The 23,714-nt window shown below is 39.7% G+C and overlaps 1 protein-coding gene across 4 annotated transcripts; it reads left to right on the top strand.

Annotated features, from left to right (window-relative positions):
- The first annotated feature begins 773 nt into the window (after positions 1-773).
- On the top strand, positions 774-22,814 carry atat1 (alpha tubulin acetyltransferase 1). Of its 4 annotated transcripts, none has more exons than XM_080863567.1 (12): positions 774-1,128; positions 2,047-2,107; positions 7,004-7,095; positions 7,347-7,404; positions 7,523-7,636; positions 7,823-7,924; positions 9,387-9,432; positions 16,138-16,212; positions 16,966-17,179; positions 18,947-19,032; positions 20,206-20,287; positions 20,944-22,814. In XM_080863567.1, exons 1-12 carry the CDS (start codon positions 1,037-1,039, stop codon positions 21,230-21,232), a joined length of 1,311 nt encoding a protein of 436 aa, XP_080719693.1. In that variant the 5' UTR covers positions 774-1,036; the 3' UTR covers positions 21,233-22,814. The 4 variants fall into 4 exon arrangements, with proteins under 4 accessions (XP_080719693.1, XP_080719692.1, XP_080719695.1 ...); XM_080863566.1 differs by having other exon boundaries at positions 18,944-19,032; XM_080863569.1 differs by lacking the exon at positions 7,004-7,095 and having other exon boundaries at positions 18,944-19,032.
- The last annotated feature ends 900 nt before the right edge of the window (positions 22,815-23,714 follow it).

The following is a 23,714-nucleotide window of genomic DNA, read 5'->3' as shown; positions in this document are numbered from 1 at the left end:
TCGTATAAAATGGGCACCTTTAGCAAGAGCTGACCAAGCATTAATAAGAATAAATCTACAGGCAACAAAGGAGCTAGTTTTACAAAGGAAGACAAAAAATATAATATTAATCTAATAGTTAACATATAATACAGTCTGAAAGCAACACAGCTGCCACAGATAAGGCAGCAAAAACGAGGGTATGCAAACACTACCATGAGTATGTGTATATCTGAACCTGTGTGTAATTTTGATTGATTATAGAAAATCCATAATAAATACATATGTGGGGTTTTTAAAGTCATTAAAATATTACATTACAATATGTTGTTATATTACAGTTTTGTCTCCCTCTGTAGAATCAGTTGCCATTACATATTTGAGACTGATAATATGCTGCAAACGCAAAAGTTAGATTGATAAACCAATTAATAGGAATTGTAAATATATTATTTTTCATTATAAAGTGATTCTGTATATTATTTTTCATCAGTCGTACAGATTTTTTGCAGGTACTATTTGTAAAATAAATCAGGCTATCAAATGACTTTAACCTCTTTCTGCCTCGTCAATTTACCGTAAACCTGAGAGAAACTACTCCCCCACAATTTTAATAACGATAAAAAGCTTACATGTAATGTGATTATCACGCAATTTGTCTTCACCCTTTCTTTCACCTTTTCTTGGGAATCTTCAAACACGTTTTTTCGGCTTAAATGAGCTCAGTGTGTGTACATCAGATTGACAACAACGTCTTTTACAGATATTACGGTTCATGTTGCCAGGGAGTGACTGAGCCGTAGTCATACAGACACAATAGAGCTGCAGTCACCATGTATATAGCAAGTGTTTGTATTTGAAACTATTAGAGCAATATGTAGTATCTCTCAAATTCTGTGAGTGCAATTTCGAAGCGTTGTTCTGGGGCTATTATCAGTGAGCTCTGATGCCTTTGCACTAACAAGCTATCTTCGTTAGACAGTAGGAGAGTGGCCGTGCACCGTTAGCTAGCTTTAGCCAGTTTGATAACATCATAGCTGCCTTGCCAGTTTTTACTATGGAGTTTCCTTTTGACATAAACCAATTATTCTCCGAGAGGATCTCTGTCTTGGACCAGACCTTGGTTGCAGGCCGCAAATCTGCAGGAAGGCAAGTTTCAAAGGTTTTCGAATCCTTTTGATAGTATTTTACAGTCAGACACTCGGTTCAGTTCAGGTTTTCAATTCAGGCTTACATAGCACAATACCAAAAATATACATACAGGCTCAAATATGTACTTAAACTTACTTAAATATTCTAATGTGGTGCTACAATATCTTTTTAAGTTTACACGGCCAAGGCTTATTGACTTTTCATTGGTGATCATAATTGAGTCCCACTTTTCCTCCATAAGAAAGATTTGATTGACAGCACTCATTGGACCCCAGGGATCTCAGTAAAGAAGAAAGAATTGTAGATTTACACAAGTTGGGAAGATCTGTTGGAGCCATGTCTAAACAACTGCAGATTCTGAGATCACCAAGTCAAACAATTGCACATAAGTACAAGTATTTGGGAAACTATCACCGTCAGATGACAGGAAATTGCTTAGTTGTTCAGCAGTGTGCCCCACACAAGGTGCACTAAGGCTTAAGCTTGCCAGGATGTGACTGGTCTTAATGACTGCTCTTTTTGACAAGTCAGATGTCTTCAGACTACAAGTCACATTCTACATCATGACATGCCTATAATGGATGTATGTAAACATCTGACCTCAACTGTAAGCAGAACCATGTATAATGCAAATAGAACATAAATGACAAATCTGTGACCTCTTGGGCTGATCTATCTGGCCCTATGTGAAAAAGCAAGGAGTCAGGGACACTGCCCCCTTTTTTTTTAGAAAAAATAAACATGAATGAACAGAAGTGGCCTGTTTAGGCAGGGAAACAGACTTTTATCATGCCTGTGGGCCATCTGGTATCCTGCATTTAGATGTACTGTGAGAAAGAGGTAGAGTGTCTGGAATATAAAAAGTGAAAATGAGCCTCTTATCTAATAATATTCTGCTCTGCGATTTCTTTGCAGGCCAGATCTTCAAGCTCACATAGCCACAGTTATTGATGAACTTGGGAGGGCCTCAGCAAAGGTGAGTCTGTGTAGTCCGCTTACTTTTCTGTGTAAAGACACATGTCAAAAGGGAATATTCTGCTATTTTTATTATCTGCCATATGTATGTTACTATTTTCCTTTTAGTCAAAAGCTCAGGATTCAGACTGCTCTGAACAGCTGCTTTCCTTTTTTTATTTTTAGAACAAGCTAATGTCAGCTCTTTATGAATTTCTTTACACTATCATCTTCTAAACAAGTCAACCCACAAGTCAAACTTTTATGTTTGTGTGTACACTGTCTACTGAAGTAACATCGCAGTGTATCGCCTGACATGTCCAGTCAAAATCACAATGCATAGTTGATTGGTGACATCGAAATATTGCTATTTATGTTACCTTCAGTATTTCTTGAGCTGTGTTTTCCAGTTCAGTTGGGACATGAAATAATCTTATGTGACTGTTAACTGAAACACTAAATTCACTTATGTCACTCAATAGCAGATAATGAGTGTATTAATACAGAAAAAGCATTCTGCTGTAATGTTTGTTTCAGCCAGTCTGTGTGTTATTGACTCTATATTTCAGATCAGATTCAGGTAAGTGCAAGCAGATGGATTAGAGAAGCTCCCATTTCCAATCAAGAACAATAACCCAGTTCACGCCCTCATATATTTAATGGAATTGTAATTATGCAGTTTTGGTCACAATATCATCATTTTACTTAAGTGTTTTAAAGCAAGTCCAGTATGAATTTTGCTGGATGACTGAAAGTATTATTTTGTTGAAAGCACCCATCATTCGCATACACTGTAAGGCCTGATCATTCTTCCATCTGTTATAGCTGTGCATTGTCCATTGTACATATTTTGTTTACTAAGGATGAGTAGCAGCAGGAATTGGAATCCGAATGCCTCATTTGCATACTTAGTTGACACCCAACTCACATTGTGTCTGCTGTCAGTGGTCTTTTTTTATGCACTCTCTCTTGTCTTATGTGACTCTTAAAAGGGAATAAATATGGTAATGTCTAACTAGATAGTTTCATTCTTTTACCCACTAAAGTAGTTTCGCTTTGCTGCTTTGATTCACTTTTCACAATAATCTCCATTATGGCCACTCAGTTCATAGTTCATCCTTTGTTTAGCTCCTGTACTTTGTTTTTTGTTAAGGCCAACAGTCCCTTTAGGACAGCTTCCATCTGACTGGCTGCCCAAACAGAAGGTTTGTAGAGCAAATGGGGGTAAGAGGCAGTGTCTGTGTCAGATATGAGCATCTTTAGAAGCAGATCTGCTCATTTTGACATGATACAATAGGGGGGAAAGCATACAAAGAAGTGTGAAGCTTCAGTATTTGGCTTAGAGGGTTGGCTTGCTGGTATGCTGACATGTAATTTAAATCTAAGCATCCACCACTGGAATGGTATGACAGAAAATTTCTCTTTAAATTAGTTGAAATTGTTCTCTAATGCAAAATTTGGGGAGTTATAAAAATGTGAATGTTATTCCAAGACTTTATGTATTATTACATAATAGGTATGTTCCTGAAATTGATTTTGTGATTTTCACAGATCTTCAAAGATGATTTTATGTTTTTGGGGGTTTTTTTGTTTTTGTTTTTGCGCAATTTTCTGTTTCCTTCTTTTTGTTTTGATGTTGTCTGTGGACATTTAGTTTAAATGAATCAACACTGAGTCATACTAACTATCAGCATTCTTGAAGCAGAGGCCACAGCAAACTTCCACACCATTAATCAACCAAAGACCAAGATTTAATTGATTTGAAAGCCGGATGCTTAGCCTTGTCCACCCTAGCTGGACAACTCAAAAAACAGTCTTATTTGTTATAAACCATTGTCCTCCTGGGCCTTACACGGAGTTTCTGTCTGATTTCGCAGACTTTTTATCCGATTTAGTACTCCTCTCGGATAAAATGATTATTGCAGGTGATTTTAACATCCAAAGGAAAGCCTTGACATTTAATCTGTTATTGGACTCAACTGGCTTCTTTCAAAATGTGAAAGACCCCACCCAACACTTTAATCACACTCTAGATCTTGTTTTAACACATGGCATAGAAACTGAACATTTAACAGTGTTTCCCAAAAAGCCTCTCTTGTCTGATGTTTTCCTAATAACAATTACTGATGATGATGATGATGATGATGATGATGATGATGATAATAATAATAATAATAATAATAATAATAATAATAATTGACAATAATGATTACACAGTAGTGGGGAGTAAATTTCATCACTGTAGATGAGATGAGATGATGATGAGATAGCCTTTATTTGTCAGTTGCAGTTGCCCACAACCGAGATGACAGACCTTGCCAACCGTACATACAATACAAACATCACATTGGGGAGACAGGTCAGGCTAGGTGTAAAACAAAAGGATAATACAGGAATGCACAGATATCAACACACCATAGCACAATAAAACACAGACAAGCAACATGGGAGAGTATTCCAGTGTGTACAGCTGATCTGGGACCGCTGCAATCTTCGATTACGCCTCCAGCTGATCCGGTGTCCACATCGGCTGGGAGGATGCGTTGGATCCGGGGTAGGGAGGGTGATAGTGAGGGCGTATCAGTGTACATGTTTCGTGCGTGTCACCACGCCCGGTTAAGCATCAGTCAACAGTCTCCAGTGGACCCAGGTGGCCTTGAAGGAGGGGCAAAGAGTTCTGACAACAATCCTGTTATCATGGGAAGAATTTGTTGTTCCAGTCAGCTTCAACCTTGGCAGGCCTTCAGCTGGCGCCAGGGGAGCCGCATGAGTGAAGATCGTGAATGTTTGGGTTTAGTGCGAACAACTGCATCCAATTTTTACAGTTGGTCTAATGTCCATCACTGGTCACCAGTTCTCTCAATTCCCGTTGTTCTTCTCCAAGATCTTATCCATATTGCGTTCAAAACACAGTCTGAGTACTCGCAGCCAATCAGCTATCATGTCGGCCAGCCTTATGGGATCTTGAACAGCTGTAGCCGCTTCCTGTTCTTCGATAAACCAGGTCCAAGCCAGCTCCAATCAGCCCGAACTCTGTTATCATGGTTTCAAATTGGTAGATGTTGTTCATTGTCCTCCATCGAGAGTGTCGCCAGACACACGACGCAACTGACCATCGAGTATCCGGCAGCAAACGTCTCCGCAGGACAATCGGGCTCTCCCAAGCCTAGCAGAGTGTCAATTCCATTACAGGACCAGTTGATGAAATCCATAATTCTTTAGGTTTTAGAGAACAAGACTGGGAAACTCTTTGAGGGTTAGAGTTAGACGAGACTAGACAAACACATAGAAGAAAATAAGAACAACCCCAGGTTTCTTTACTGCACTGTAGCCAGGCTGACAAAAAGTCAGAGCACCGTTGAGCCAACCATCCCTTTAATGTTAACTATTAATGACTTGATGAATTTCTTCACAAATACAGTTTTAACCACTAGAGAAAAAAATGCTCATAATCATCTCACAGCTGTAGCATTATCTACAGCTACTTTCAGTACCACTGATATTTATTTAGACTCTTTTTCTCCAATCGATCTTTATGAGCTAACTTCAGTAAATGCCTCTGCCGAACCATCAACGTGTCTTTTAGACCCCATTCCTACAAGACTGCTCAAAGAAGTCCTGCCATTAATTAATGCTTTAATCTTAAATATGATCAACCTATCTCTAATAATCGGCTATGTACCACAGCACAGAAACAGCTTTAGTGAAGGTTACAAATGATCTTCTTATGGCCTCTGACAGTGGACTCATCTCTGTGCTTGTCCTGCTAGACCTCAGTGCAGCGTTCGATACTGTTGACCATAATATCCTATTAGAGCGATTAGAACATGCTGTAGGTATTACAGGTACTGCACTGCAGTGGTTTGTATCATATCTATCTAATAGACTCCAGTTTGTGCATGTAAATGGAGAGTCCTCTTCACACACTGAGGTTAATTATGGAGTTCCACAGGGTTCAGTGCTAGGACCAATTCTGTTTACATTATACATGCTTCCCTTAGGCAGCATCATTAGAAGACATAGCATACATTTACACTGCTATGCAGATGACACCCAGCTCTATCTGTCCATGAAGCCAGATAACACACACCAATGAGTTAAACTGCAGGAATGTCTTAAAGACATAAAGACCTGGATGACCTCTAACTTTTTGCTTCTATATTCAGATAAATCTGAAGTTATTGTATTTGGCCCTAAAATTCCTAGAAATATGGCATCTAACCAGATACTTATTCTCGATGGCATTACTTTGGCCTCCAGTAACACTGTGAGTCATTTTTGACCTGGATATGTCCTTCAATCCACATATTAAACAAATGTGTAGGACTGCTTTCTTCGATTTGTGCAATATCTCTGAAATCAGAAATGTCCTATCTTGGAGTGACGCTGAAAAAGTTCCAATAAATACATAAATTAATTGAATTCAAAATCCTCCTCCTCCTCCTCACATACAAGATAATCAGACCCCATCTTATCTTAATGACTTTATAGTACCATATAACCCAATTAGAGCACTTCGCTGTCTGACTACAGGATTACCTGTGGTTCTAATAGTATTTAAAAGTAGACTGTTAGGCAGAACCTTCAGTTTTCAGGCCCCTCCTCTGTGGAACCAGCTTTCACTTTGGGTTTTGGGAGACAGACACTATTTCTACTTTTAAGATTAGGCTTAAAACTTTTTCCTAAAGTTCAGGTGGATGGATCAGGTGACCGTGAATCCTACCGGTCAAGGCAGATGCCCCCCCTCCGAGCCTGGTTAAATGAATAGGTGTGTCAAAATGTTTGACTGGTAGTGTGTATGTATAGCTTTCAACTTGAACTTTGACATTGATGTCTGCAAAGAATGGTGTCAGCTCAACTGACAAAATCCAACGACATCTGTTTCTATTTTTAAGATTCCCATTCTTTTTTCCCTCAGGCCCAACAGCTCACAGCACCTATAACAAGTGCTTCCAAGCTGCAGACCCAGAAGCATCAGCTCTATCTTCTTAAGAATGGAGAGAGCAGCGGGTACATCTCATATCCCTTCCTCAGCTTTCACTTATTATTCAGCTTCTCTGTTTCTCTCTGGATTGACTGAGTTGGTGTTTTCCAGCGGGACCTGGTCAGATGAGTCATGTTGAAATGACAAATCATGTACTGTAGCATTGAGACATAAAAGACACTGTTTTTAATGTATATCACAGGAGCTCACCTCAGTAGATATTTGTATTACTCATTGCCAAGTCAAACTAACCCCTATTCCTGTCTCCTAACTGCAGGGGACGTGGTGTGGTTGTGGGATTTCTGAAGGTTGGCTACAAGAAGTTATTTTTGCTGGTGAGTCACTTATATTTTTTTTAATTTCCTTTTAACTTCTTTCCTTTCGGCCTTGCTGTGATCTGTATTTGACTTTCTGAAAGGCTTTTCAGGTATGCTTGCTATATTTCCTCCACAGGACCGGCAGGGTGTGCACGTAGAGGCAGAACCACTCTGTGTTTTGGATTTTTACATAGCAGAGAACCTGCAGCGAAATGGCTATGGGCTTGAGCTATTTAACTTCATGCTACAGGTAGAGAATACTTTAGGAATCCCTGAAATCATCTGAAACAGACCTTTCACAAAAAGAGCTAAAAACTGGAATGATGTGATAGTGGTACCTAAAATGATGACATTAGTATTGCAGGTCATTGCTGTGTGTGTTTATTGGTAATTGCATGTTTTTGTTTCTCTGTCTTTCTCCATCTCCCACCTGTAGCACAAGAATTTAGAGCCAGTGCTGATGGCTTATGACAGGCCTTCACCTAAATTCCTGTCTTTCCTGGCAAAGCATTACTGCCTCACGCAGAGTGTTCCTCAGGTACGGGCTGCACTTCACACAGTCATTACACTTTTTAAAGCAAATCTTTATTACCTCTGGAGAGCAAAAGAAAACCCTGTAGTTTTTCATTTGACTTTTAGTGGGGCTTCGCTTGTTATCATGGCTATAATTAGGCTAATCTTGCTCCCTCCTCTTTCTCTTCAATTTTGGCTATTTTTAATACTGCTACTTCTCTATTGTAAAATAAATGGTTGTTTACAAGTTTATCTGTAGTGGAATTTCTGGGAAGACAGGGTACCCCCTGTTTATATAATATAATCAGTTAATAGCTTTACATCTTAGGACAAGGTAAATTTAGATAAGAAACTGACTGAGAAGAGAAGGGTCCAAAATAAGAAAAACAGTGCCAGCACAAGACAAAAACATCCAATGTACAATTCAAATTAGTCAAAATTATATCACCTTACAGTATTTGCATTACTTGAATTTAAACAGTAGGGTTCCAGTAAAAATATACATGTAACTCATCTGACAAAGGGGGAGTTATCAGCCTGCTTTTCATGTGTTTTTAATGAAATTTAGTTTTGCCGTTTCATGCCAAAGATCAAACAAGAGTTTCTATACTGGATTCCATTCATAGAAATTGACATTATCAACTAATTACTACTCTCAATCTTCCTAAACATTAAAAAAAATCAGGAAATCCCTGATTTGAAAAGTGGTGACACCTGTGCATGCACTGACATCAGAAGGAACACAGTGAGATGGACCTAAAAGATGTATACAGAATATAAGCTAGACAACACTAGTTACACACTTGGATCCCAAAAGACTACGTATGAGATGAGTTGTAAGTTCAAATGAGGAAATTACAAAGGCCTGATTTAGACCTTTTAGAGACTATAACGTAACTGTAAGTGGCGGACATTGCTGCCCGCATTTTTGCTGGTATAGTATCATTGGGTCATCTCCCAAAGTTTCATATGCAGCCAACAGACAGAAAAGAAATTCCTTCCTAGCTTCTTGCTTGTTGATGTGATCAGTTTTTTGGGGGCAAACCTATTTGTCCCTCTAGTTTTTACACTTTTTTGTGCATTCCCTCATTCAGGTAGTTTCATCTCTCACCAGGAATTTTCTGACATTTGTGAGTCCTTATATTGATGCTATCATTATTATTCCTTACACTGAGACTGTGATTGTTATTCTCTTACTGATAAATTATAAAACTGCGTTGAAAAAGTAGCTGGAAATGCACAGGAGGAATTGACAGTGCTGACCAACCCATTCAAAATTGTTGCCAATTGTGTCAACCTGACCTGCAATTACTTTTCTCAGGAGTTGCATATCAGGTTACATCATAGGTTACAGTGTAGGGATGTTATTGGTGGACACACCACTAAGACTGGAAATGCAGGGGCTGTCAGGACACAGATGGTTATCTACTTACCTAGTTAACTTCATAAGAAATTTTAGTGATCTGTTTTCTTATTATTCTGTCCAGGTCAATAACTTTGTGGTTTTTGAAGGCTTCTTCCTCAACAGAGCAGGTAACTTTTTTGCCACTTTGATCCCATTGCTGTGGTTCTGCAAGCGATTATTAAATTATATCTGCTTTGTGTTAACATAAGTTATAAGGTGTCTTCCAACAAGCAGCTCCAAAAATGAAATTCTTACTGGTGAAGCCTGTGTTTTCTTAGCATTCTTGATATTTCTGGATATGTTAATCAACACTGGTGGTTCAGTATAAGAACAGTATGAGTTCAGTTATATAATACTTAACACACTACATCTAGTAGTTTTAAAGTAAACAGGTGCTTAGACACAAAGTAAACACACAAAGTTTTGTCACATGTGTCTTTGTGGAAGAAAAAAAGCCACCTGCAGTAGATTCAGTGGGTAGAGCAGGTCATCTACTAATTGGAAGGTTGGTGGTTCAATCCCTGACTGCCCCACTCTGTGTGCCAAATATTCTTAGACAAGATACTAACCCCAACTTGTTTTGTGATTCATCGATTGATGTATGAATATGTGCTTGTGTGACCAGATGAACAAGAGAAGCTGCATAGAGTGCTTTGGGTGCTCAGGTAGAATAGAAACGCACTATATAAGCGTTTCCAGTGGGGGAATCATTTCGTCGCTCATCCAAGTGTCTTCATCAATCTCACCTGACTGCAGGTTTCTCCAACCTTAAACAGCATTTGCATAATGACTGAAACTAGCACCACTGACTGCAGGTTTCCCCAATCAGCTGCGGTTGAAGAAGTCACTTGGATGAGTAATGAAACATTTCTCCTATGGAAATGCTACATACAGATGAACATAATCAGCTTCTGGGGATTTCCTTACCTGGATGATTGAGCATGCATCAATGATTCAGTAAAAAGGACTAGATGTTACAGTCCCTGATAATGCATTGCTTTAGATGGAGAGACTCTTGAGTGATGGCTGTTATGAGGAAAGGCAGCCCAGAAACTTTGCCAGCAGCACGCATCGTTGTGTGCCTCAACTTTCGGTCTTTTACCCAGGCTAATCTGCCATTTTCTTTCCTTGGTTAGGTTTAGGGATTAGAGATCTGATCTAGTTTATCATTTTAAAATTTGGTACACATCGTCAGTAGTGGACCTTTGATTCATCGGGTGTTTCGGCCATTATCACTAGACACCCTCATCCAAGGAGGCCCTGCCAGGGTTGATCAGGCTCTGGAGTGTGTCACTGGTTTATGTTAACTTGTTATTTCTCTTCTTCTTTCTTCTGTTTAGTTTCCTACAGTTTATTTTTTATCTATTCACTGCAACTGAGAAATAATACTTACCTCTTCAGCATTTATGGAGCCTAACATCTTCAAAGGGATAGAAAAGGTGATAGAGACAAAAGGGACAAGATAGGAGAGAGGAGAGCCAGAAGGGGGCGCCTGATCTGGCTTCCCACACCTCCCCGCCGGATCGGGCTGTACGCTCTACCTCCCCACTGTCTCCCAGAAAAGGGAAGAAGAGTAGAGGGGAGAAGAGCGGAATATTTCTTTTCTCTCGCGGTTAGCTGACTGCCTTAGCAGCCCAAGTGATGTCAGCCCTTTTTAGCCATAGCCAGTGACTGGTCCTCTCAGCAGTGTTAGCTAGTTCTCTTATAGCCTGCCGTTGCGCCTGTCCTCTGATCCTAATCTCTCTAAGCAGCTTTGCTGTTGTGCTGGCAACAAAGACCCTGCACCCCACTTCCACCGGGCGCACCTTGATCTTCCAGCCTCTGTCCTCTGCCTCAGCTGCCAAGTTGGCATACCGCAGCTTCTTACGCTCAAACACTTCCTCAATTGTTTCCTCCCATGGTACCGTCAGCTCAGTGACGTACGCAAGTTTTGGGGGGTTAGACTAAAGGACGAGGTCTGGTGGCAAAGTTGTTGTTACGATCTCTGTGGGAAAAATTAGCCTCTGATCCAAGTCCACTTGCATCTGCCAATCCCTAGCAACCTTCAGCGGGCCCAGGTCTGGGGTTGAGGGGCTTGTCCTCAGCTTGTCTCCTTCCCGGACAAATGTTGATGAAAACTGACGCTCCTCTTGGTTCGTGAAAGGTTGAGCTTTGATGGATTTTCTTTTGCACACAACTTTCTCTGCTAGACACCTGAGGACCTGGTTGTGTCTCCATATTTATCAGCCCTGAGTAAGGCTAGACCAACCAAGATGTGCTTGAGTGTTGCTGGGACTGTACAAAGGGGGCAGGATGGGTCCTTTCCAAACCACAGCTGCAGATTTATTGGGGAAGGTAGCACATCATATGTCGCTCGGATGATGAAACTTAGTCTATTAGACTCCATGCCCCAGATTTCACTCCATAAGAGTTTCCTCTTTTCCACACTCTCCCAATTCACCCAGTGAGATCTCAAGCCTCCTCAACCAGGCTAGGGATAGGCAATGACAGTATCCCGTCGCTGTAGAGTCCAATGCTGCTGAGGCATTTGGGAAGTCCAAGCCACTTCTTAACGTAGGAGCTCACTAGCCTCTCTAGTCGATTGGCATGATTGAGTGAGACCTCGTACATTGTCAGCGGCCACAGTATTCTGGGTAATAACCCAAACTGGAAGCACCAGAGCTTCATTTTCCCTGGGAGTGCAGTGTTGTTAATCCGCTTGAGGTCATAAGACCAAGTTCTGCCTTAGTTGTTCTAGTTGCCACGTATCATTGAGGTCTGCATTATACCACCGTCCCAGGCTCTTTATGGGCTTCTCTAAGACTGTTGGAATTGGTTCTCCACTGATATAGAATTGCTTGGCTGTCAGCTTTCCTTTTACAATGAGTATATAAGAACCTTTAGATATGCAAGTTTAAACGTGGCACTCAACCCAAAAAGAGTGCTGCAGTGCTTTCATTCCAGTTCCAAAATATTTTGTTTCATCAAACTCTCCCAGGGTCAACCTCTTCTCCTCTGAGGGATCAGAGGGTGTACAGCTTTTTGTAAGGACTGTTCTTTCTTTTTTTCCCCCCTCATACATCTTGGTCCCATTCCTCTGTCCCATAATTACTATAACTTCACACGTCAGTGCTTACGTTTCAGGTTAGCTTTCCCATCAGTGTAAATACAGTGAGGAAAATAATCATTTAATCCCCTAATGAACTTTTAGGTTTGCTCATTTACAAAGAAATGAACAGTCTTAATGGTAGATTCACTTTGACGGAGAGACTGAAGATCAACCAAAAATACAGAAAAATTACACAAGAGAAAATTAATTTTTAGGCCATTGAGTGAAAAAAGTATTGGATTCCCAAGCTAAACTTGATTTATTACTTGGTGGAGAATCCCTTGTTTGCGAGCACAGTGGTAAGGCATTTCTTGTAGTTGGTCACCTGGTTTGCACACATTTTGGCCCACTCCTCTTTACAGAAAGTTTTTTGCTGCCACTTGACAGCTCCTTCCACAGATTTTCTATAAAACCGAAGTCTGGAGTTTCACTAGGCATTATCTGAATGTGCTCTACTTCTTCTTGGAACAGGGGAACTTATTGTCTCAGCATGCTAATGAAACAAAACATGACTTGACAGTGACAATGACAGAAGCGACAATGACAGAATTAGTGTTCTGTCTGGGAGAAGGTCTTTTTGTCCTAGATTTTACAGTATGTGGTAAAATTGTTCCATTGCAGAAAAACAGCCCCAAAGCATAATATTTTCTCTTCCATGCTTGACTGTGGGGATGGTGTTCTTTAAGTCATATTCAGCATTTCTCTTTCTTCAAGCATGGCGGGTCGAGTTAATGCCGGAGAAATCAGCTTTGGCTCCTGATGATAGTACTTTATCTCAAGCCTTCTCTGAGTCATTTAGATGTTCACTGGCAAACTTAAGACAGACCTGTATGTGCGCCTTCTTGTGGCAGGCGCTCTTGCGGGTGCAGCAAGAGTTCAGTCCATTAGGGCGTAGTGTTTTACTAATTGTGTTTTTGGTGACTGTGCTCCAAACTGCTTTCAGATCATTAACAAGCGCCTGCTGTGGAGTTTTGGACTTTATTAGCTTACAGTCATCCTGCATGGAGTTCCAAAATGGGAGCAGACTGAGATTGATGTTGGTATGACTGAGCTCATACCAACAGCTGTCACCTTCTCACCAAACCTCTTGATTATGATCTACCATTCCAACCTTGTGCAGGTCTACGGTCTTGTCCCTGACATCCTTTGACAGCTCTTTGGTGTTGCTGGTGGTGGAGAAGTTTGAATGGAAGAAACTGATTCTGTGGGCAGCTGTGCTTTTTTGCTTGATATCATTCCTTTCTACATTAAAGTGAAATTTCTATAATATTTAGAGACTGTTCATTTTTTTGTAAGTGAGCAAACTTACAAATTCAACAGGGGATTAAATCATTATTTCCCCTACTTTATCTCCTTGCTACATTGGTACAGTATATGGCATGTGTGATGTATCATGTCATATATTGAACCTACATTCCTGGGTTTCAGAGAACTGCAGAGAGAAATCCACACCCTGTATACCACTCCTAAACTCCACAGACCACTTGATACCTGCTTGTTTCCTGAACCTCCAATGTGTCACTTTGTTAAAAACAGCTAAAGTGTGTTGTATGACTACATTATTGTAATGACTGCGAGCAGTAAGATCATGGTTAGGAAGATTGGTAGCCTCTTTATACTGCATTTTGTTTACCTCTGACATCATTAGGATGGCTTTATAGTGTAGAACAGGACGAGATGCCAAGCAAAAATCATTTTAAGAAACACTTTTGACCTTTTTGAGCTTCATGGTAGTAACATAGTTTTGTATTGTGCCCCCTGTTGATAGTTGACGCTCATCTGCCTCAAATTACCAAATTTAATTAATAGTCTTTGACATAGAAGTTGATAGCACAGAACCACTAATACATTACCTTCCTTAAGCTGCATTTGTATGCCCAGCATAGGACACTCAAAGGAATTAATAAACTGACACAAACGTGAATATAGGTTTCAGGATTAGCTGAATCCAAGGAAACCATGTTTTTCCACCGCGTGCCGCTCCGTTTAGACGAGCATTGGAAAATTATACAAAAGCTAACATGTTGTGATTTACATAAAAATTGGGCACAAAGTGATTATAAAGAAGTGAATGTATAAAATGTCTTGTTGTTATTATGACGAGTCTTATACAGAGGCTACCAATCCTTTCAACCAGAGATGTGCTCTTTTTGTGCCAAAGGTACCTGAAAGAATTGTCTTTATAGTTAAAACAGCATGAGTAGGCTAAAAACAGACTTGCAAATAAAAAACAAAATTTAAATATTGGATTCTGGCTAACTCAGACTGCTCAGGTAACAGAACAAAAACAAGACTTTGCCTGGCTGAATCAAATACAGTGGAACCCCGGCTTACGAAGACCCCATTTAACGAAAAATTCAAATTACGAAGGCACTTAACGGCAATATTTTTGCCTGCAGTACGACAAAATGCCCGTGTAACAAAATCCGTTTGCAAAATCCGTTTCGCTGTTCCACGTGAAAGACGTATTGTTGTTGCAGTGCGCTATTTCATGTGCTTTTCTTTTGCAAGTAGCCTATCGTTGATTCATAATGGGGCCGGCATAAGGCATAAATATGAGCGAGTTTAAAAAAATGTTAAATAATTATCATTGCACAGTGTACGTACATGCATTAATTAACGTAAATGTAAGTTTTAGTTTTAAAGTTTAGAATTAAATTCCATAATGTTATGTACATGTACACGTACATATGTATGCATGCCTACGTATGCTTTCTTCAGCCTCCACCTAGAACTTCGTCTTCAGCCAGCATCGCCTCACTCAAAAGGCGATGGAAAAAGGTGCTTCGACGAAAATTTTGACTTACGAAAGACCCTCTGGAACGAATTAATTTCGTAAGTCGGGGTTCCACTGTATATAAATTTTATATATTTATTGACGTCCAAAACAATCATGTCAGGAACAGTCTGCATTGATTTTTGGAGAGAATATTTCACTCGTCTGAGCTGCTGGTTTTGTCAGCATCAATATATGAATTCTGTTTGACAGTGGATCCTCCCTTTCACAGACACAACACTATCTTGTAAGATAAAGTAGAAATAGTTCTTTCAGAGGAAACATTGTTTAAATGTATGGAGGAGCACAACTGTCTGACTAAATGAATAAATCAAAATGCCATTAAATTATTATGTAATATTAATTTTAAAAAAAGTTACATAAATTAAAAGGTAGTTTTCCTACCTTTTAACATTCCAACTCACTTTTCCATTTTTGGTATTTTTTAGAGTCACCCACTGACCAGTCAGTCATAAGAATCAGCTAGTTTACAGCATCAGATTTGTCTGATGTATCATGCATATGCACTGCAGTCTAAAGTTCACCTGTTTAGAAATGTAACTGCAAACCGCTTGGCACAAGTGTTATGTATGCCATGGATACATGTAATATATGTCAGCATATTACAGAAGAGGGACCTGTAAGGCTGTGGTTCCCAAAGTGGGGGTCGCGCCCAGCTGTTTGGAGGGGGGGGGGGGGGGGGGGGGGTGCAGTATGAATAAAGAAAGAATGGTTGGACACATAATGGACAGGTTTTTGATGAAGCATGTCTTCACTTCTCATAATGACTAACTACTAGTGAAACTTGGCACTCATGAAATGAATGTGTTATTTATAATATAGACAGTTTTGGTCTTCCATACAGAGCTTATGAAGGACAGTATGTGGGGCTGTGCTGTAAGGAGACGGGTGGGGTGATCGACTCGTGTTCCTCTTCTGCCTCTGCTCTGAGTTTGTTCTCCTCTGCAGCGGCCCAGTTGAGAAAGGTTCCCCCAAAAAAGCCAGACGGAGAGATCAAGCCTTACTCTTTAATGGAGAGAGAAGGTAAACAGTCACATAGTGCCACTTTGCCATAACCAAGTGTTGACATTAAACATTAAGACTCTATTCCAAGTACACGGTCATAAGAAAGCACTTGTTTCCCTTGTCGGTAACACTGATATAAACTGTGGAAATAAACAAAAATGTGCTGGAAAAAAGCTTCCACAAATCCTTTTATGGTAAGTCTGAACATTGAAGAATGGACTGGAGCTGATCTTCCTCTATAGACCAGAACACGTAATACCAATAAAAATCTTATACACTAACTCAGCAAATGCAGAGTAAATTGTAGGTTATAGCATGTTAGCGGTGACACTCAAAAAAGTAATGTATTACACATTACTTGTCTAAAAGTAATGCATTTTGTTACTTAACTTCCTTGTAACTTTGTGTTACTCCTTACCATGGCTTGAACTGCATTGTGATATGATTATCAGTTGAAAATATAAATGTTAGTCTCCAGTCTTACACATAATGATGGCTATGGATAGAAGATGAACCAGCTAAAAGTGCAAATTCAAGAACCTTGAATCTCTGTAAGCTGATATTTGTAGCCAAGGAGCAAGGCTTCTTTTATGGCTTTCCAAAGTTTGAAAAATGTTATAAAATTGTTGTTGTTTTTGTTTTGTTTTGGTTTTTTTTTGGGGGGGGGGGGGGGGGGGGGGTTTAAAGGTGAGCTTTTACCAAGCACAGAGCCTATAAAATATGATGCTCTCAATTAGTGCTATTAGTATGTACATATTTTTTTCTGTCTAGCTGTTCGCCAGGAGCAGAAGAGTCTTCCTTGGCCGTTTGCTCCTCCCCACTCCCCCCAGCGCTCGGTGGCCTCCCAGTGGTCCAAATCCCTCAGCGTGGGATGCTCCCCCAGCAGGGCACCCCCTCGAGTCACTCCAACTTCTTCCCCTGGTTGCAACAGGAACCAGAGCCCACAGTCACCTCTCAGCGACCGCTGCAGAGCAAGACGCACCAGGTAAGAAGTAACGCACTTCTTTCTGTAAAATTCACCTGCAACTGCATTATGGAAATCTATATTTTACACATCTTAACATCATGTCAAGGTCAGTTACTGCAAATGAAATTTGCCCACAGTTTCAGCCTCAGTAACAAAGAAAAGCTGGATCTGTGAGAAGAAACACTTAGCAGACAATCTGCAAATGTTGTTCCACCTGTGTAGAGGGTGCCCGGTTTAGACGAAGCAGGATTACACCGTTGTCATTCCCACAGTCAGTTGTTTACATGGACCGCCTTTATGTCATCCTAACACTAGCATCTTTTTCTGTCACACGAACCCTGTGCACGCCATCCTTGACTAAATTCATAGACTTCCTCTAAAGTCTTCCTATTTTCCTCCTGCCTAGCGGCTCTATTTTCAACATCCTTTGTCCAGTATGTCCACTGTCCGTCCTCTGAACATGCCCAAATCGTCTCAACCTCTCTAACCTTTTCTCCAATCCGCTCTGATATACTAATATTTAATCCTGTTCATTCTGGTCTCTGCCAATGAAAATCTTAACATCTTCACCTCTGCCACCTCCAGCTTGGCCAGCTGTTTTTAGGTTAGTCGCGGCTGAGACCATTTCTGATGAGGTTTACATAGATGGTGCAATTAAAAGGCCAAATTCCTCTTTCAGGTTCCAACTTTCAGATGCTGTTCATCTGCTGTAGGTAGTTTTTTAGGCTAGTTTAATAAATGGCCTCAAAAATGCTAATAAATGCTGTTTTATCTGTGAATCTGTTGTTCTGTTGTTTTATTCACATTTGTCTGTTTTTGTCGGTTCTGTGTAGATACAACACTGTTATAGGTGCTTTATACATAAATGGGTCATATATATAATATGAATATAATAAATAAGTGTAAGTGGTATGTTAATAGCACTAATAGTTGTGTAAAGTTATATAAATTGTATGTGTACTCTTGAATGCATGGTTAAAGTGGCCACTAAGACCAGCAGCAAAACTAGTCAGATACTGTTGTTCTGAGTAGAACAAGGTCCAGATCTCTCACTGTAGTGATTAGTGGCTCGAGTTTTCCTGTAATTTGTAATTATTTTGCTGACCGACTCCTTTCATTCTCTCCTTCTTTCTCTTCTCTTTCCCCTTTTTTCGTCACCCATTGTGCTCCATTTATTTTGTCCCTCTGATTGATTCTGGCTCGTCTTTCTGTCATCAATAGTTCCCTTAATAGATCTCAGCTAGGCTTTCATTGACCAGCCTGTTCCTTCCCTTCAAAGGAATGGCTGATGTGTCTTAGCTCAATAAATAGCCTGTTTTTGTCTTATGAATGGGGAGTCTGTTGTTGCTAGAATAGTTATTCAACTCAAATGAGGAGAGAACAAACTCCTTTTGGCCTTCTTGTTATCAGCACGACAGACTGGAACTTGATGGCCGTGTCTTATCTGCTTGACTTTTTTAGAACTCATTAAACAACCTGCCACAAAACTGCTCTTGTGAAATTGCATTTTGTCACACACAGAAATGATACTTAAACAGGATATTGTAAATTAAGGCTGCGAGTCTTATTTCCATTCTTCTTTTTTTGTGTGTTTTATTTCAACAGTATACCATGCATTTTTTCTGTTTGTTATATTTTGAGTTGTGTAATTATGTCATTTCTTTTTTCTTTTTTCTTTCTTCCATCCAAACATGTGCCTGTCTTCTCTCCTTTCTCTGCCTTGCTCTCCATCTTATTTGATTTTCTTCTCATCATCCTTGCTGGCTTTTGCTACTTCTCCAGTAGCCAACAGGGTCTAGTTGCGAGATGCAACTTGTACAGTCGACACATGGACACCAGAGCTGTTGGACTGCTGCACAGATGCTCTCCAGGTGAGGTTTTGTAGAGGTGTTGATGGCAGTTAAAAACCACATCATGCTTGGATGTAAATTCATGTAAATTACATTAATTTAATCTACATTCTATACAATGTTTATATGAAAACAGTATAAACGCAATAACAACAATAACACTTTCACGCATCCCAAATGTTTTGATGTTGTTAAACGAATGCATAATCTAGCTTAGTGTTAAATCTGTACCTGGCCCAGTGTTTTTGTTGCAGGTATTACATTTTACATTTAAAATTTTGTCAACATTTTTTTTTATCCAATTTTTTATTATTTTATTTATTATTTTATTTATTTTTTTATTTCAATAAATAGAAAATGTAAATATTTAGCAAATCACTGGTTTCTGTTCTTATTTAGCCAACCTCTCTGGAAATGTGGTTGTGTGACAGGATAATCGTAACTCATCAGCCACTGACTGATAGCCACAAACTCTAATCCAATGCACTCTGATCACGATGTCCAGTATGATACGCTGGGCTGAACTTTTTTTTAGCATTGCAAAATATTGATTGAAGACTATGGCAGATAAAAGACTGCTTCAAAGTTTGGACGTACACCTTGATTACTAAATGACTTTTATTTATTCCTTTCTATTGTTTGGGCAAAATGAAACTGAAATGTATTTCATATATAGTAGATTCATCAGAGAAGTCAGTTTCCTTTGATCACAGGTTTGTACACTGTTGTTACTATGTTCATGTAGTCAACACTTAGAATGTATCCACTTGAGAGGTAATCCTTGTAAGAAAGTTACTGGGTTCTTTAAGTAAAGCAAATTGGCTCTTACGAGAACCACCCCACACTGCAGAGGAGCATGTTCGTCACAGTTACTGTGTCCATGAATATCACTTGGGTTTAAATTGATCTTAAGCTCTGATTAAAACACTGACCCAGTTGTGGTTGTCAGACATAACACACAACTGGGTTTTGAAGTGTTAGACAGTCTACATGTAAAATGTTTCTTTCATTATTATGAATGTTTGCTCTCAGAGCACTGAGCATTGGGCCACTGTTGTTAAGTCAGCGCAGTCATGTTGTTGCTAAAGCAAAAATGCAGATTATAAGAAATATTCTTTTTATGGAAAACTGTGTTTCATCAATTTCTCATTTTTATTTTTTATTATTCATCTGTTCCCTTTCCTCACATGTTAGCACCATGTGCCACCTCAGGTCTGAGAGCAGTAGGGGATCAGTCATACACATTGGGATACAGTATTCACTCACAACAAAACAGGTATTCACACGTTGATCCACCAATTGTTTTAGAGGTTAGCAGGCATTAAAAAAGAAAATGAGGAGGTTTAGTGTGCAGATGTGGGGTTGAAACACCTCAAAATGTTGTCACAATTACAAAAATGCCTCAATTGGAATTACATCCCAGCAGACGGATGACTATGATGGACCGTTTCTCTAAAATGCTCAGAACATGTTTTATGCACCAGATATGCAACCACATCTCCAGACTTTCCTATTAGCTTATTGATGTAATATTAAATTCATGGTGACACATGGATTAAATGCTACATCTGATTATTGTTGGCAACACAATAATCAGTATGATGAGGGAAAAAGATCTGAAGACTTTCTGAGCCTCTTCAATTCCTTAATGGACTATAAGAATCTACGCGCAGGCGACCAGAGCTTTTAGCAGCTTTGAGCAAAGTTGTACAGATATTTCACATTGTGGGTGCAGTGTTAAAGTTGTCTTCCTCAAATAACACAATAACAAGAGTAGCTGATGAGACAGTGTGACATATAATCATCATGTGGGTAGCAGAGTGACAGCAGCCCTCACACACAACCATAGATATGAAGAAATCGGATAAGAGCAATGTTCAGTTTCATATCTGCCCTTACTTTTACCTTTTTACCAACTCCCCGTTCACACAGGAACTGGCCTGTCTTGCTTCCACCTCTCTCTACATCCAAGAAGGACTGCATAAGCAGCACTACCTCTTTAGACAGGAGAGAAACACACCTGGGCGCAGATCCTGAATCCAGTCGTTCTGAAGAGGAGATGAAGGTTCTGGACAGTTCACAGCTTCCAGCAGGCAACCAGAGACCTCTGTTGTGGGAGAGTGACAGAGTTGAAGACAGGTCATGGGCTGTGGGGGTGCACTGCTACACTGCCCAGTGGGTGAAGCAGAAGCAGGAATACAGGAGCACCCGGCCCTGGTGAATGTGTGACGATTACAGACTTTAAACATTATCAAAATGTTGATGCCTAAAAGGCTTTCAGACATGTTTGAGCCGACTTTTGAGTGTTTGAGAGCCCACGATGCAACAATTTCTTTGTGAAGTTTAAGTGCCAAAGTTCAGTTCAGAAAAAATACACTTCCAGTCTTTCTGGTTTTAGAAAGGCTATTATAATGGCTGCCTTAGTTGGTTTCCCAAACGAGTTCTTCAGCTGTCAACTAGCTCATCTTTTCTAGTCAACTGCAACTGGATAAGATGAACTAAATGTGGAGCAGTTTTCCGTTGAAGTCAGACTGGCTGCATCCTTGCTAATTGAATAATTGGCCCATTAAGTCAGTGGTGTTACTGGCAAGACAGGTCCAGCTAACTCAGGTAGGTTTTTCATCTTAGTAGCCTTCGCACTGAGCGTTGTTAGGTTCACTTATTTTGTTGTATAAATTCAGGGAAACATTGCATAAGACAAAGGTTACTAACGTGATCTTGGTTGATGGGATAATAGCATGATACACTTTCAGTTTATCACATTTGGGTTGTTGCATTTTTTTAGCAAATATTTAAAAAGAGTGATACAGTAGCCTACTCTTAATTTTCCATTTCTGTTTTGCACATGTGTAACAGCTACATGCAGCCACAGACTGTAACATAACGACATGATGTACAGACAGGTTACTTGCTTCAATGTACCCTGGCATTGATTTTCCAAGTCTCTGGAAAGATGGATCTGTATCAGTCTTCCAAAAGATTTGATGGTTATGGAGTTGAGTGTGTAACACATCAATCCAAATTCTCCCCTGTTTGACCGGGTTCAGATGTGGTGACAGGGTAGATAGTACATCAGACCATGTGTACTTATGAGATTCCCTCAGGGTAATGTGTGTCAGGCAGTATTTAAAATGATAACTCATAACCCATGTTGGTGTTTTTCAGATCTTGCAAGTAAGAAAATAAATCCTTAAACATGCAAACACAGTCTGTAGACTGCTCTGGGTGCTAATGGTACAGGTCATCCACAAGTGCAAAGCACAGAAATAGACAATTAGTCATTTTTAATATTTGTTCAAAAATCAAACAATTAAAAAAGAACAGAAACGGTGTATTTGTGGAGAAATCAAGCAAAACATTTTGATTTATTTTGGACTTAAAGAAGTCTCCCATGGACAGAGCTTCCTGCAACTTTCCACTAACCGGAGTTTCATTAAATAATGGAAATGTTTGTGAGACAAAACATATATTTTTAGGTTTTTCAGACAGAACTGAAAACAAATTGGGTAGAAAGTTTACACATTTTTGCTGTAATGTAAACGTTAGTTAGAATGGTCCATAAAGCCAAAATACACCACGATATATCCTTATTTTGTCATTTTTACACTTCCATGAACTTTAGTATTCCAACAGTCAGAATGGGCTTAAACCCTAATGCCAAAACCTGTTACCTGGGTTTAACTGAACTTATAACTTCTCTGTTTGATTGTTTTTTGTTGTTTTGTTTTAGTTGAGTCAGTCTGCTTTGGAGGTCCTACTTAAAAGAAGCAGAATCTGGGATTTATATGTCACTTAGTCTTTTCTGAATAAATTAAGCCAAATGAGAAAAAGCTAGAATTCATATTATACATTGTGTTTGAACAATGCTTCCAAACCCGGGGTGGAGGCGCAGTATGATCATTCATACAGTATCAGCAGATGGAAGACACAGAATTACTGGAATGTACACAGTGGAAACTGCCAGAGGAAGACAAGGCGGGAATGTTAACAGGACTGTTTTCTTTTTAAACACAATTCCCCACTGGTCCCATGAATTCCTGGATTTGTTTGAGGTACTTTTTTTAGATGAACCATCCTCAAAATCCAGAGGGAGAGGGCCATTTTTTACCTTGTTACTTAAGGAAGATCATTAAAGCTAAGAGGCCCCTGGCATTGATTCACATTAGTGCTGCTATTTCACTGGCACTGACGACTTCATGTCACAGAATTCACAGAAACATCCTTTCTATGCTGTACAATATAAAAAAAAACTTATTAATTGGCACCTGTAAACACTAAAAGTAAACTGAATGTAGTTATTCTGCTCGATGGATCAGCGTCTCTCTGGTCAGCAATTTGTTTAACAGCGACGTCCACTGCAGCTGCAAGGAATAAACCCAGGTAACTACAATCGGATATATGACTTTTGGGACACAATAATCCCAAGAGATTTCACCTGCATCTCATAGTCATTACGATCACCATAATTACCCTCCATTGGATACCTTGGATCACCCAGAAGAAGCTGGACTGGGTGTTTTCACACCAACAGTGTTTATTCTGTTTAAATCGAACCCTGCTTCATGTCCCCCTTTGTGCAGTTCGTTTATGCAGATGTGAGCACGGTGATCGCAAAACAACTGAACTCCAGAGCGTTTCATTTACAGGTGTAAGTTTGAGCTAAAAGCCTTCTGCTGGCTGCACATGCTTTGCAGAGTACACCA

This window comes from Rhamphochromis sp. 'chilingali' (genome assembly GCF_963969265.1).
Source record: "Rhamphochromis sp. 'chilingali' genome assembly, chromosome: 17".
Classification (NCBI taxonomy): Eukaryota; Metazoa; Chordata; class Actinopteri; order Cichliformes; family Cichlidae; genus Rhamphochromis; species Rhamphochromis sp. 'chilingali'.
This window is presented reverse-complemented; position numbering and strand designations above follow the sequence as displayed.

Bases quoted from the DNA above. Each gene is read 5' to 3' on its own strand.
- atat1 (XM_080863566.1), top strand. From the start codon at position 1,037: ATGGAGTTTCCTTTTGACATAAACCAATTATTCTCCGAGAGGATCTCT. The intron at 1,129-2,046 runs GCAAGTTTCAAA...ATTTCTTTGCAG, and splicing joins GGCCGCAAATCTGCAGGAAG to GCCAGATCTTCAAGCTCACA. The intron at 7,637-7,822 runs GTAGAGAATACT...TCCCACCTGTAG, and splicing joins TATTTAACTTCATGCTACAG to CACAAGAATTTAGAGCCAGT.